At 43.0% G+C, this 14,224-nt stretch overlaps 1 protein-coding gene across 1 annotated transcript in view; it reads left to right on the top strand.

Moving 5' to 3' along the window:
• Nucleotides 1–10,575, top strand: part of rasa2 (RAS p21 protein activator 2) — a 56,007-nt gene extending 45,432 nt beyond the window's left edge. Inside the window, exons 20-24 of the mRNA XM_083636361.1 lie at nt 2,891–2,973; nt 4,440–4,648; nt 6,605–6,708; nt 6,956–7,136; nt 7,226–10,575. Of these exons, the coding sequence (XP_083492487.1) occupies nt 2,891–2,973; nt 4,440–4,648; nt 6,605–6,708; nt 6,956–7,136; nt 7,226–7,256 (608 nt within the window). The 3' untranslated portion in view covers nt 7,257–10,575. The remainder of the gene's footprint in view (nt 1–2,890; nt 2,974–4,439; nt 4,649–6,604; nt 6,709–6,955; nt 7,137–7,225) is intronic.
• Nucleotides 10,576–14,224: the final 3,649 nt, after the last annotated feature.

Below are 14,224 nucleotides of genomic sequence, written 5' to 3'. Positions count from 1 at the left end.
TGTACAAGAATTAGCGGGAGTTTAACGTGTAAGCTGACTGTTTACAGTCGCTTGCAACGGTAAAGATGCTGGAGTGCTAAGCTAGCTGCTAGCTGCACGAGACGACTAGCTAGCTATCTATTTAACGTTACTCCAGCCGGAGAAACGTGCGCGCGCTAACGCTAGTAGCTGGCGCCTACAGTACCTAGCAACAGCAGCACAAGCACGGATGCAAGCTAGCTAACTGTGACAACTGTGCTAATATAGCCTGTTGTTCTAGTGCTTAACGGTACAAGCTATTCTGCACGTGTGCAACCTAGCTAAAAGTTATGAGTGCAGACCTGAGTCTTGCGCTCGAGCCAAACAAACGTTAACCCAGCCGGGGAAACGTCAATACATGCACTGTACGGCGACAGTGATACAAGCACTGCGCAGCGGCAGTATTATAAAACAACAGTTAGCAAGAAGATACTCTTAGCTTGGATGACTTGATCCGATGCCGCTGGTGAAGAGAACAGGAACGGGTCCCCGAATCCTGATTTATCTCGTCCACGCGAACCTCTCGAAGGCGGGCAAATTAACCGGAGCGAGTCTATTTGTCCAAACTCTGAAGAGCGCTGACTTTCGAGCTAACCGCGGAGCTTAAGAAAACGACGTCCTCACACTGGCTGGAAGAAGCGAAGAGTGGCGGCCCCTGGGGTGACTGGCCGTGACGTAGTCACGGGGGCGAGGTGGGAGGCCCAGTCAGCCCAGGGGGGCACCACGTCACCTAAAGGGGCGTGGTCAGGTTTTAATGTAAAAGTAATTTTTGGAGCAAAAATGACAGTCTTCCATAATGCTGCGTACGCAGCGAAGTAGGCACTAGTGAGAGCTTGAGTTCGAAACGAAGTAAAACCTCCATTTTTAAACTTTTGCTAATAGTCGTAGAGTTAATATAAAATCTCACAAAGCCCCATGGAGGAGTTCCGCATGTATGAAAACAATGTTTCTTGTATGAAAGAGTAAGTCCGGAGAATGTCCAGACCTGATTCAATGGACATAGTCCAGAGTTCATGTCTGAAAGTGGCTTACGGTATGATCTCAGAAATGTGGGTCATGCAAAAAGTGTGTGACAAGAGATGGTGACAAAGATAAGAAGTGAAATGATAAATGTTTGGGGCTGACGATGATCAATTACTAGTCATACAGGAAATAATGGTGGTGGTTTTTGTCCTGGCCCTGCCCCATCTGGGGCCACTGTCATCAAATTTGGGCTGACAGAAAGTAAACTTAAATATGCGGCAACCAAACTGGCCTCTCATAGTAAATTCCTCCACTGTGGAGGTGAAAGATGGGTGACAAAAATAGCAAGTTTCAAGATGGATGAAAGCTGGTGTGAGGCTCAGATCATGTGCTCAGTCTATTATAAATGAGGTACACTTACAGCACACCTGAAATCATCCATTGCTCTCTTTGGAAACACTTGTAACAAGCTAATTATATCAATACGAGGAATCAATGTTATTGCTGCTATATTATCTATATTGCTATTATTATTATATTGTTGTTATTATTATACTGCCTATCAATCTAGTGGTGCAATTTGGTGCTATTGATGAAACTTTACTGGACTCTACTTGAATTTGCTTGACCCGACAACGTGAAACCAATATTATGGCCGGTGTAAACTTTTTAACTTTTAGCTTTTAGCTTTAACTTTTATCATTGTGTTCCACGTCACGACACCGCAAAAGACCCGGAACTAGTAGTTAACTAGTATGAGTTGTGCCAAACAAACATTAATATTTCAAAAACTATACATGGCATCGCTTATATTTTGACATTTTGAGTGAGAGCAGAAGGAGCTCAAGGCTTAGTTCACACCGGGCACCCAAGCCTTGCCTACGCCTTGCCTTTACCCACACTTTTAAATAGGCGTCCGTTTTAGTCAACGAGGCTGTGTACACTGGGCGCCTGAGCGTGAACCCTGCGTGTACCCACGCCTTGCCTGTGCCTTGCCGATTTTATCGTTTAGGCGTGAGTTCTATTTTCAAGCCGACTAGGCGCGTGCAGGCAGGCTGCTTCTGTCAAGCCATGAAAGAAAAACGCGACAATATCCGTGGCAAAGTCAACTGAATTTCAAAATAAAATTGAGTTACTACAACAGTGTTGAGCAGAGAGAGAGAGAGAGATTGACAGGTGGCTATCACGTGGGGCTTTCTCCCCGTCGGCAAACAAATCTTCAGGAGAGAGAATAGCGACCGAAGAAGCAAGATGGACAATGTTGTTGTGCCAGCACATATTCTTGCAAGATAAAAAGTCTCTAAAAAGTCCGACTATAGTCAGACCTGGTCATACATATCCAGCATCAATAGAACATTAAATATATCAGATTTATTTTACCTACCCATGATAATTCGGGACCACACGTGAAAAAATACAGTCGGGAGAGAGGAGAGGCGCTTGTGACTCGGCTCCAGGTTCAGCGAACAATAAGCGTGCAGTGTGATCGCAAAAGCGTGTAATAGGTTCACGCCCAGCTCAAGGTCTGCAGGCGTGGGTTAAGGCAAGGCGTAGGTGCCCTATGTGAACGTAGCGCAAGAGTCTGATGTATAATATATGCATGTTTAGTTAAAGTTGTGTGAACTGTCACACTTTTTAAAATGTAAATACATGTAGCATAGCTGGGGCTCGAGTGAGAGACTCACGGCTGGCTCTATAGGGTCTCATTACCGTTTGTTTACCAAAATGCTTATTGGCTGATACCTCATATAGCCCTGGTCAAAAACGTATTCCATAAAAGTTGAATGGGAAATCAGTCATGTAGGCTTGACTGGTCTTAAACATGGAAAACAAACATTTTGACTGGAGAAATATGATAAATCTATTGTTCTTGAATATACACCTAACGGCATACCTTCTGCTTTTCCAGGGAAAGAGGCCCTCTGCACCATCAATGTGAAGAATATCCGGGCAGTGGAGAAACTGGATGAAAGTGCCTTTAACCGCAAAAATGTAAGCACCCCCCCCCCCCCCCACACACACACACACACACCCTAGTCATCACTTCGTAAGTAAGGCCTCCTTGCAGTGGAGACTTGGGGTCTCAGGGGGATCCTTTTGTTAAAATACACAGATCATGACTTATTGTATTTGTGGCAGTGTTGTAGTACTCGAGTCCACTCTGGACTCTAGTCCGAGAGAAAGAGAGTGACCGCTGATTTTTGATTTTCTCTGTTTAGACACAGACTGTAAATGTTTAGACACAACTCAATATGTACTGTATAGGTTGGACAGCCAATGCCATCATCAATCAGTATAACATAAGGGAGACATATGACAACTTCAAATGTTTGTTAAAAAGGCAAATAACTTTTTTTTTATTTTTCTGTTTTTCTTTCTTCTCTCTTTTCTGGAAAGTCAAGTTATTTATGTGTAGGCCCAAATCCTCTTATTTCACTCAATGGCCTTTGTGACTCTTCTTTGGTGACTTGGACTTGGACTCTGACTTGAACACTGGGGACACGAGACTTGACTTAGACTCGAGATATAGTGACTTGACTACAACATTGATTTGTGGTCCCTTGATGGTTTGTTAACTCTGTACGAAATGAATGGGCCTGGGTTTCTTATCCTGGACTTTATCACAGGGTCAAACCTTTGATTTACTATGTCAATAAATTTCTCCATATGGAAAAGTGGCTGTTGAAGGAAGGACTTGTGTTGTCAGTGACCCTGGGATAGCATTCCCTCGCTGAGAAATATGATCTATATCACCTGGTTTGCATATTATGATACATGTCTGAAACTGCATTGTATGTGTGTACTTCCAGACTTGCCTCATACATTTCCTAGATCAGTAAAAGTCCAGGAGGGAGAGCGCGCCTTAAGCTTCGGCCACTGACTGCTCTTGCTCCGTTTGTCTGTATCAGATGTTTCAGGTGGTCCATGCAGAGAAGCTGCTGTATGTGTGCCACTGACTGCTCTGTTTGTCTGTGTCAGATGCTTCAGGTGGTCCATGCAGAGAAGCTGCTGTATGTGCCACTGACTGCTCTGTTTGTCTGTGTCAGATGTTTTAGGTGGTCCATGCAGAGAAGCTGCTGTATGTGTGCCACTGACTGCTCTGTTTGTCTGTGTCAGATGTTTTAGGTGGTCCATGCAGAGAAGCCCGCTGTATGTGCCACTGACTGCTCCGTTTGTCTGTGTGAGATGTTTCAGGTGGTCCACGCAGAGAAGCTGCTGTATGTGCAACTGACTGCTCTGTGTGTCTGTGTCAGATGTTTCAGGTGGTCCATGGAGAGAATCTGCTGTACATGGCACTGACTGCTCAGTTTGTCTGTATCAGATGTTTCAGGTGGTCCATGCAGAGAATCCGCTGTATGTGCCACTGACTGCTCTGTTTGTCTGTATCAGATGTTTCAGGTGGTCCATGCAGAGAATCTGCTGTACATGGCACTGACTGCTCAGTTTGTCTGTATCAGATGTTTCAGGTGGTCCATGCAGAGAAGCCGCTGTACGTGCAAGCAGGAAACTGCGTGGAAGCCAGTGAGTGGATGGAGGTGCTGAGCCAGGTCAGTCGCTGTAATGAGGGTCGGCTCGCGGCCTTCCATCCGTCAAACTATGGCGCTGGAGCCTGGCAGTGCTGCAAAAGCCTGAGTGACAACGCTCCGGGCTGCAAGACCTGCACAACGTGAGTCATGATCGCCACAATCACTAGAGTCTAAAGTCGAAGTGAACCGGAGGCGAATGCAAATGCGCGAGCGTCAGAGACTCAAACAAATCTTGTCTGAGATGACAGGGTTGAGAGGCGGACCACAAGCCGCACAATGCCGGGTGTCGATGATTTGATTTGACAATTCTGGGGACTGGCTTTGGCCAATCATGGCGTGTTCCACCCCCAAATCGAGTGGGATTCAGCGTGTTGTCGTGCTACGCGAGTGGCATCCGCGGAGTACCAGTGCGGAGCGAGCGGACAATCCGATGCATGGGTGCTGCCCGCTCGCCTGGAATCTCCGAGGGGCGACCCCTGACAACCACGCTCTCAAGCGCGCGCCTTTTTCGCTATTTCTGTAAATACGATATTCCTGGAATGCGTGTTTTAACGAGCCAGTTACATTTCTTTACATTCTTAGACATTATCGTTTTTGTTTTTTGTTCATTTTTCATACAATTGGCCAAGTTAGTAGTTAGTTTATGCTTATGGGATAGGAATTCTGCCAGATGACAGGCACTAGGCGCCATTTTCTACTTCATTTGGAAGAGAAAATTATCCTGAAATGAAGATTTGATTGAATCTCGTGATATGATTGATTGAAATGGCGTAGAAATTTGATAGTACTAGGTGACGTCAGCAAACTGTAGATTACTGTTATCAATGAAATCTTGAAAAATGAACTTTTGATGTGAAAAAGTGTGAAAAACTAAAGAAATTAGATTTTTGTGATTTGTTTTGCATACATTATTAAATAGGTGCACTGCATACCCAGGTATTTGAACTAAAAGAAAAGAAAAGTCATTTTTGGGTTCAGCTCGACTAGCCCATATTTCAAACTTCTATATTTTTGCCAATTGTTTGGCCCACTCTGCAAACCTTTTTAAATTCATGCATCGCTGGTTTAAAACCCAGGCACTTCACAGAATAGAGTAACAAGCATTATTGCTTAGTCTCAGCCTAGATATAGGAATGAAAGCAGTTAATTTGTTTAGAAAGAGCACACATAAGAGCACACAAATATTCAAAAGAAAGTATGTAAAATGTCAAAAGGAAAACAGCCCAAAGTGAGAAATCTCTACAGCTGTACCATTCAGGTCTGCTGTTTGAGAACAATTGCACGAAACTGTTTGCCTGTGGAAATAAACCAGTCCATTCAAACGACTACAAGGAGAAGAGTGGCGAAGCAGCCTATGTTTAAGCAATGTCCACTCTCTCTGCCCCCGTTTTTCTGCACTTTACATGGATACATGTTTCATTGAAACCTCCCTTTTGATGACAAATGTGCAACTATTTAATCAAAGTACACAGTGACAAAACTAGAACACTCCAGAACCACAGGTGCATTAATCACACACACAATTGGAGTGAAGACCACACAAATTTTACTACACTCTGGGGATGTGTACAATGTATGTTTTGTTTTTATTATGCAGTCATCTGGCACTTCGGCCAAGTTATTTCTTGGCTTGTTAACAAGTCAGATCTTTTCAATAAAAGAATATATGGTTTACTACAGCATTTACTATGTATTGTGGCCTCTTTTGACCCCTACCAAATACTTTGTACATCTTAGTCCTAAATCTAAAAACGTCAGCCACCATATTCCTATATTCTGTCTAGTCACTGCAAATTTGCAGTTTATTTTTATATACTTATTTTCAAAGACTTTCCTATAAACAAAGACAATGCTACGGTGATTTGGCTGGACAAATCTGTTCTATGTTAAATACAGAATAGTTTTATTCTTATTCTCACCTGCTCTATCTGTCTTGTATTTGCTATTACCGTTTTTTAAATACACAGGGTTCATAGGAAGTATACTCAAGCCTCATAGGATTTCTCTCTTTTAAACATGAAAATATGTTTTTCTCTACTCTCTTCTGTTCACTCCTGGGCAACATTTGGTTACCGTATCTGTCTCTCCTGTTTCAGCACCATGCTGGTCAACCTACAGCTCGATATAGACTGTGACCGGGAGACGGAGCGAATCTTCTCCCTCCTCTCTTCCAATGATGCCAAGCTCCAGAACATGGAAGGTCGGTGTCTCCTCTTGGCTTGTATCTCTTCATGTGAACTGTTTATACATAATACATACATAATACCGTAATATAGAGTCTGTAGGCCAGACAGAATGTGTGGGTTATCGAGGTAGTAAAGGTTTGATGGTCGTACCTGTTCTCACACAGATGTATTCAAGTCCAACTGTTGAAATATGAAGGTGTGTGTGTGTGTATGTATGTATGTATGTGTGCGCGTGCGTGCGTGTGTGCGTGCTCTCCCTAGATGCATGTGCCAGTCTGGCCGTGTACCAGGGCCCTCCACGGGAACAGGACGACTACTCCAAGTTCACCATTCAGGACCCCAAAGAGACCTTTCGCACCCTCAAACAGATCCGCAACACCATGGAGGACCTACAGGGGGAGCACAACCTGCGGAGTGACCCCACAGCGCAGTACGGCAGCATGTAAGTCCAGATGCCCCAGGCACACAGAGCGAGGTAAACGCACATGCACAAATATTACACATTCACCTTGCTTTTCCTTTCTGTTACAGGGACAACCCGATAGTGGGGAAAACCTCTTAACCGGTGCAGGCGTGTCTGACCTGAGACAGCCACACCAGCAGGTGGCAGCGTGCCACACGCCAAGCGCCACAGTGACACACCGGTGTCGTCCCGGAGAGAACGTCCCGCTGTGTGTCCGGGGGGAACCGAGAGCGACCCCCCTCCCTCCCTCAAGACTCTAGAAGTCATCACTCCACCACAGAAGTGGAAGCCTAAGCACAGGAAGTAGAACCATCTCCTGACCCTCTCCAGGATCTCTCATCGGTCCTCGTATAGAAATGTTTTTGTTTTCATTTAGCAGAATGTCTCCTCGTCTCCTTCCCTCCCTCCACACACACAACGCAGGTCCCATGTCCAGAGACTGCGCTCTCGTTCCTTGTCTTGAGTTGTGAAGTCTCAGTAATGTCTCTATTTCTTTGCCTGCAGGTGTGGAAAAAAAGACATCATTAGTTGATGTGTGAATAGGCTGCTAAAAATATTTTTATTCACCCAGTTGTATATCAACAACCATCATGATGCTTTCACAATCTTTGACAGTCTTGCTGTGAGGTCTGTCCTGACAGCAGACATTGATAATCATCATCTTTCTAAGGGATTGTCCTCTAACCACCCCCCCCCCCCGACAACCTTATCTTTCTCTACTATTTTTCTTCTTCTCTTGAACAAATATAGTACAGTTAAGTAGATAAGAACCGATCTGCCTTACTTTGATGGATGTTTAACAATTTATTTCACATCCAATGCTGAGGAAATAATGCAGAAGCACTTTAAATATTTGGAGCCTTCCAGATGGAAATGATTAGATACATGGTATCAGCATTCCCCATATTGATCAGTTACATGATCTTGAATACATTCTTGGTTCATTCCTGTACAATAACATTTATAGCCTGTAGATTTTAATAGCTATTTTTCTTAACCAAAGACAATTTTGTAGGTTTGACTTGAAAAAGAATATTAATGTATTTTGAATACAGATGTTTAAAAAAATGGAAAGAAATTATATATATTTGGTTTATGTGTACGTTTTTGGTAATATATCCTTAATTTTTAATGGCTAAGACAAGTAGATTTGCATCTGGTCAGTTCTGGACCCTGATAGCACGTGACTGTGGTCTTTAGTTGTATTTCCACATGAATGTGATTAGTGGTATTGGTACGGTGTGCATCATATTCATGGTGACGCGTTAACGCCATAATGATCTACAGTATAGTGACAGACTGTATGTGAGTAATTTACAGATAGGGGAACTGGTCCGAATGCTGCATGTCCCTTCTCACTTCTGAAATCAGTCCAGAGACAATCAAAGCCCCAACAGAGCACACATCATGCCCTTTGTTTTTTAAAGCCAGCAGCACTCCATAGCTACCTGTGGAAGCAGTACTCCTACAGTAGCCCCAGGCTAGAGAATGTGTTTTTACCTTCCTGCACTGCACCATGCTCCGCTGTCCGCTCAGTCAACTTTTTCCTCTGCTTTGTAAACAACAAGATAAATCCCTGGTGGACACACAACCTCACAATCTTTCACATGTCCCACGTTGTAGAATAATCATTGCTCTATGAAACAAATCACTAAAAAACACTGATGAATAATAAGGCTTTTGTTTGAATTTGGTTTTGTGACTAGAGGACTTGTGCTCTAGAGAGGCGTGCCCATTTCCCCTCATAATGTTTTATCATGTCTGCCCATTTGAAAGATGAAGTGTTTAAAAGATACAAAATAAACTTGAACTTAGATTAATGACAAAAGTTGAAAATTTAATGCTGATAGTACAGGGTTAACAATGTATTTTTATTTTATTTTTTGCTTGTGGAAATATTTGTTTTCAGAAGTCTTGTCTTTGGTCCGTCATATATTTCTAACATGCATGTCCTGTATATTTAACAGTATATTTTTCTAGAAAAGAAAAACGTTTTTGTATCTTTTTTTTTTTTAACACTGTGATTTAATGACTTGCTATACTGTGTTGGTTTATCAACGGTACCTTGTTCTTGTCTTCAGTGCTACTTTGAGGCTGGCTGCTTTTCTCCGTGTCCCAGAGCGTATAATGTGGTAGTGTGCTGCTGAGTCTCTAGTTTGTTGATAGCTGATGCAGTGTTACCGATGTGAATATTGTCTGTAATGTCCCACTGAGCTGTGGCTGGCAGCGAGTACGTTTACATGCAGGCTACCACTGGATGAGCTGCCTAATTGGAAACCAAATGAAATTTTGATTGATCATTGGATGAACTGTGTACAGTATATGAGTTTGAAAGTTACTACCACTTTTCAGTTGGACTGGGGACAGATCAGTTACTCCAGACTGATTGAATCCTAATCATGGCTAAAAATGATCAAGCTTGCATGTCCACGTTGTCATTGGTTTTGCTGAGGGCCCCTAGCCTGCCCTTGTGGTTCATGTCCTTTGGTAGTGTGCTCATTTGTGTTTGAAGGTAAATATGTTATGGGTGATTCCCCTTCACTTCGCCACTTTTTTTAAATCTGTTTTTGATCATAAGGGAATTTTCTCTGTTTTTTCATGTCCACACCTTGCATACTATTGTCCTAATCTGAAAATAATCCTTGTCAGGATCTGGATCAGATGTGTGTGGGAAAACATGCAGTGGCCTTGAAGTATCACTTAGCCGGGGCTAAGAGTTTCTTTTAACTGTTAGCCCGAGACTAAGAAAGCTTTCACACTTGCACAACCCTGGAACATTCCAAAGTGGGCTAACCCTGACTTTAGCCCGGGGCTAGCTGGCCCCGCTCTCAAGCAGGGGTAGCCCTGACTTTTCGGGGTTAACCCCAACTTTTTGTCTAAACACGGGGCTAAAAGTTGCCAGTGTGAAACGGGGCCAAGCTTTGGGCTTGAAACCATTAGCTGTACCTGGTAGAACTGGTTCCAACAGCCCTGGGCTCTACTAACCCTGGGCTAGTAGAACCGCAGTGTGAATCGTATAGCCCGAGGTTTAGGTTAGCCTGGGTTAACAAATGCGTGTGTGAAAAGGGACTAAGTTGGCCCGCGGCTAAGAGAGTGCAGTGTGAAAAGCCCGTATAATGGACTAAGTGCATGAAGATGGCCGGCTTCTTGATTGACATTATTGTTGGCTGCTGGACACAGTGCGACACGTGCCAAACTTTTCCAAAACGGCAAGGTTGATGAAGAGCAAATGTTGATAATTACATTGAATTATCAGATGGATAATAGCGTCAATCAAGGCGACAGCCATTGTTGCACAACTGATGAGTTATTCTGATCCCGATCCTATTGGGCCTGGTGTAATGGTCCACCCAAAAAAAAAAAAAAAGTTTTTGCTGACAAGAATAATATTAAGGCCAGGTTTACACAAGAAAAATAATATATTTTCCAGGCCTGTAACCCAAGTCTGATTTCAAAACGTGGGGGGGGGGGGGAATTATACGGTCAAATATGGTTACAAATTGTTCTTTTTAAGCTGTCTTCTCTCCCTTCTGCCTGATGTTGAGCTTTATCCACATCAAGTTGTCAGTCTGCAAGCGTGGTACAAAGCTCTGAGTTCAGCAGACAGGTGCTTTAACCACTTAGTGAAATAGTTTGGCCACTTGTCTGCCAGATCTCAGAAGCTCCTTTGATGACATCTAAAAGCTTTCTTGTCAATGTCTCCTGTGTACAATCAATAGTTTCAGAGAGTTGTGTTCAGATCTCAAACCTGTGCTCATTTTCTGAATGTCTCCAATACAACTTGAGTATATGGTCAGTGCTTTTGTTTTTATTATTTAAACATTAAATATTTTATTTTCCCTAAATGGTCTTTTGTCTATTGGAAATAACTTACAATAAACACTTTGCCAATGATTCTCCACTTTGTGGATTTTCTATGCATGTGGTGAAAGGGAATAGGATTTACTCCACGGGCAGATGATTAACAAGCTAATTGGACTGGCTAGAAACTGGTTTCAAACTGATAGAAGGCAACAATGATGACATCACAGTCGAGCAATTGCGTGACATCACTTCACGCCCTCTTCCTTGTTGCCTCGATCCAGATCCAAATCTCAGGTGACAGTTACAGTTGAACAAATGCAAATGCATTCAACACACACACAACTGCCCAACTGACATCACTTCCGTCACAAATTGTGACTAAGATCACAGGTGCTCGAGTGACATCTTGAGCAATTACAAATGCATTCAACACACTACTGCCTAACCCTAACCCCTTCCAGGTGAACTTTTCGGTGACTAGATCTCAGGTGAACTCTCGTGCTCCTACACAAAGTCACACATACCGCTTAAAAATGAAAAACTCCGCCCTCGGGGGGGGGGGGGGGGGGGCACTACAGCAATATTTTATGTTTTTAGGCCACTCAGCCATTATGAATGACTGAATGACATATTTGACATAAACACAATACACAGAGTGTGAGAGAGTAATTTATGACATTACTGATGATGTCATCAATGGGACAGACAGACAGAGCCCTAGCTCCCTTTTATATATATACAGGGGCGGACTGGGACCATAATTCAGGCCAGGCCAACACACGTGGACACACGTGAGAAATTTGGGCCATGTGAAGCGAGATTTGGTGAATATAATGCTAACGTGATGTTACATGTTACCTATTTGTTCACTAATAGAATTCAACATTGCCTAGATAACTGCAAGTACAATAATGAAGACGTAAAAACAAAAACATGCCCCTGTACAAAAGCTTCACAGCAAACTTCATTTAAGGAAGAGTTTAGTGTCCTGTCTTGGCTTGTCTGAGGTTAAATGCAAATACAAAAAATCAAACTGCTTCATCTCCACTTTAAACTGTAGCCTATTGTGCTGTGCAGTCCTACTGATAATCCCATTGTAGGATCTGAAAATGGTAGTTGTATGAGTTATGGAATTGGATTGGAGATTATATTTATCTATGTGAGGGAGACTGGTTAGTTGAGTGAGTGAGGGAGACAGATGGAGATGTTTGACAGGTGGGGCTGATAAACAGACTCAAACGGCTTGCAGAGTGTCAAAGGTTGAGAGACATGCGGGGAGACACATTTTGGTGGAGAGGCAAACGCGAACCGCACACACAGGTTACACGCAGGGCATTGTGCTAACAAACACATGAGGGAAAGATAGGGGAGTGGGTACCTACACATCCCACGTGCACTCACATGCACGCTTGGTTTGAGAGTTGGGAAGATAGATAGGAGTCAGGTGGCTGCAGTCTTAGAACTTATCATAACAGCTAGCCATTTGTTTAACCAAGGGCACCCTGAGGGTTTTAATTTGTTTAGATATGTAGAGATGGACAACTTCTAAACAGGTGTTTTGCAGATTAGGATCAATAGACTTCAGGGAGAGAGAAGTTATAGCAGATGGGAAGTATTATTCCTCTGTCATGAAGATGGGGAGAAATATATGACAGGGGCAATTGGCTTGCAATCTGAGCATGGGGAAAGTTTGAGTGACAGGGGACACACAGAACTGCAGAAAACTCACCCCTGAACTGTTGGGAGGAGATATTTGATTGGTTTGAGGAGAATAGGACGTGAGGTCAGAAGGAAGGCAGGGCTTAGTGTAACCAAAAAGGTTAAAAGGAACAGTACAGGAAGTGAACTTTAGATTCTATCTCGGGTTTGCGTACCTGCAGGCACAAATCCTGTCCTATACTTTTCAGAGTGCTGGTTCATCAATACAACTGATTGCTGAGACCTCACAGCTGACTTTGACTCCTGTTTTTCCATCCTGCTTTCTCCTCTGCACATCGAAGTTTTTGATAATGATATACGACACCATAAAGCACATTAATGTGAAATCAATAAGCATATAACCTACATGTTTCACTTTATGTTCTGAAATTGTAGCCTACCTAAAGGTTCCTGATTCTGATAAGTTCAACACCACCTCCAGCTCTGCAGGAGCACCTGCTGCAGTGCTAGTGCTGCTTCTGCCTCCTTCTCCACTTTTGTGAAGAAAACCTCAAAAGCAATCCAACCCATACTTTCAGTTTAGCCACTACTGTTTACATTGCCCAATGGAATTTTTTATATAGCCTAATATAAATAAATAAATAAATAAATAAATACAAATGAGTGTTAATTTAATTTCTCTTGAATATTCTAGAGGCAATAGACAATTGTCTACCACTGATATTGTAGTTTAGGCCTTGCCTGTGGCCTTGCCTGCCCTATTGGCGCCCGTCTCCCTCAGTCTCTCTCCTCCTCTCTCTCTCTCCCTCAGTCTCTCCCCCCTCTCTCTCCCTCTCCTTTCCCTCCCTCTCCTCCTCTCCTCTCTCTCCCTCTCCCTCAGTCTCTCTCCCCCTCTTTCCTCTCCTCCCTCAGTCTCTCTCGTGAGCCTCGTCAGTGTCTCCCGTGATCCTGACTGATGCCATCATCACTTATGACATCACTGATGATGTCATCAGTGGGACTGATGTCATCAGTGGTTTATAACATCACTGATGATGTCACAGTGGTTTATGACATCACTGATGATGTGGCACAGGGCAACATGTGGGTTGACTGTCCACACATCATGTGTGAATTAGAATCAGAATCAGAATCACTTTTATTGCCACAGTATGCAAGTTACATATGAGGAATTTGTCTTAGTATAAGTATCTAAGTACTTAAGTGTCTAAGTATGCAGCGTAGCGGTCACATCAATATACAGAGATAAGAAGTAGGAAGATAACTAAACACAATCACAAAGTTGCAAGTGCAATCAAATCGAGTAAATATATACAAGTACATGAGTGGTGAAGTGTTCTGTGGATGATAAATATGAATTCACATTGGATTTACATGAGATTCAAGTTAAATAGACGTTAAATAGGCAGTGGATTTACATGAATTTACAGTCGGAGTTAAATAAGAGTTTACATTGAATGTACATGAAATTTACAGGCTAAGTTAAATAGGCATTAAATGTGGAGGGAATTTACATGAATTTACAGTCCCAGTTAAACAGACATTAAATTAGATATGAGTTCCAGTTTATGGGGGGGGGGGGGATTCCGTTGAGTTTAGGAGGA

This window comes from Poromitra crassiceps (genome assembly GCF_964638095.1).
Source record: "Poromitra crassiceps genome assembly, chromosome: 5".
In the NCBI taxonomy this organism is placed as follows: Eukaryota; Metazoa; Chordata; class Actinopteri; order Beryciformes; family Melamphaidae; genus Poromitra; species Poromitra crassiceps.
Note: the sequence above shows the minus strand (reverse complement) of the source record. Positions and strands in the feature narration are given on the sequence as shown.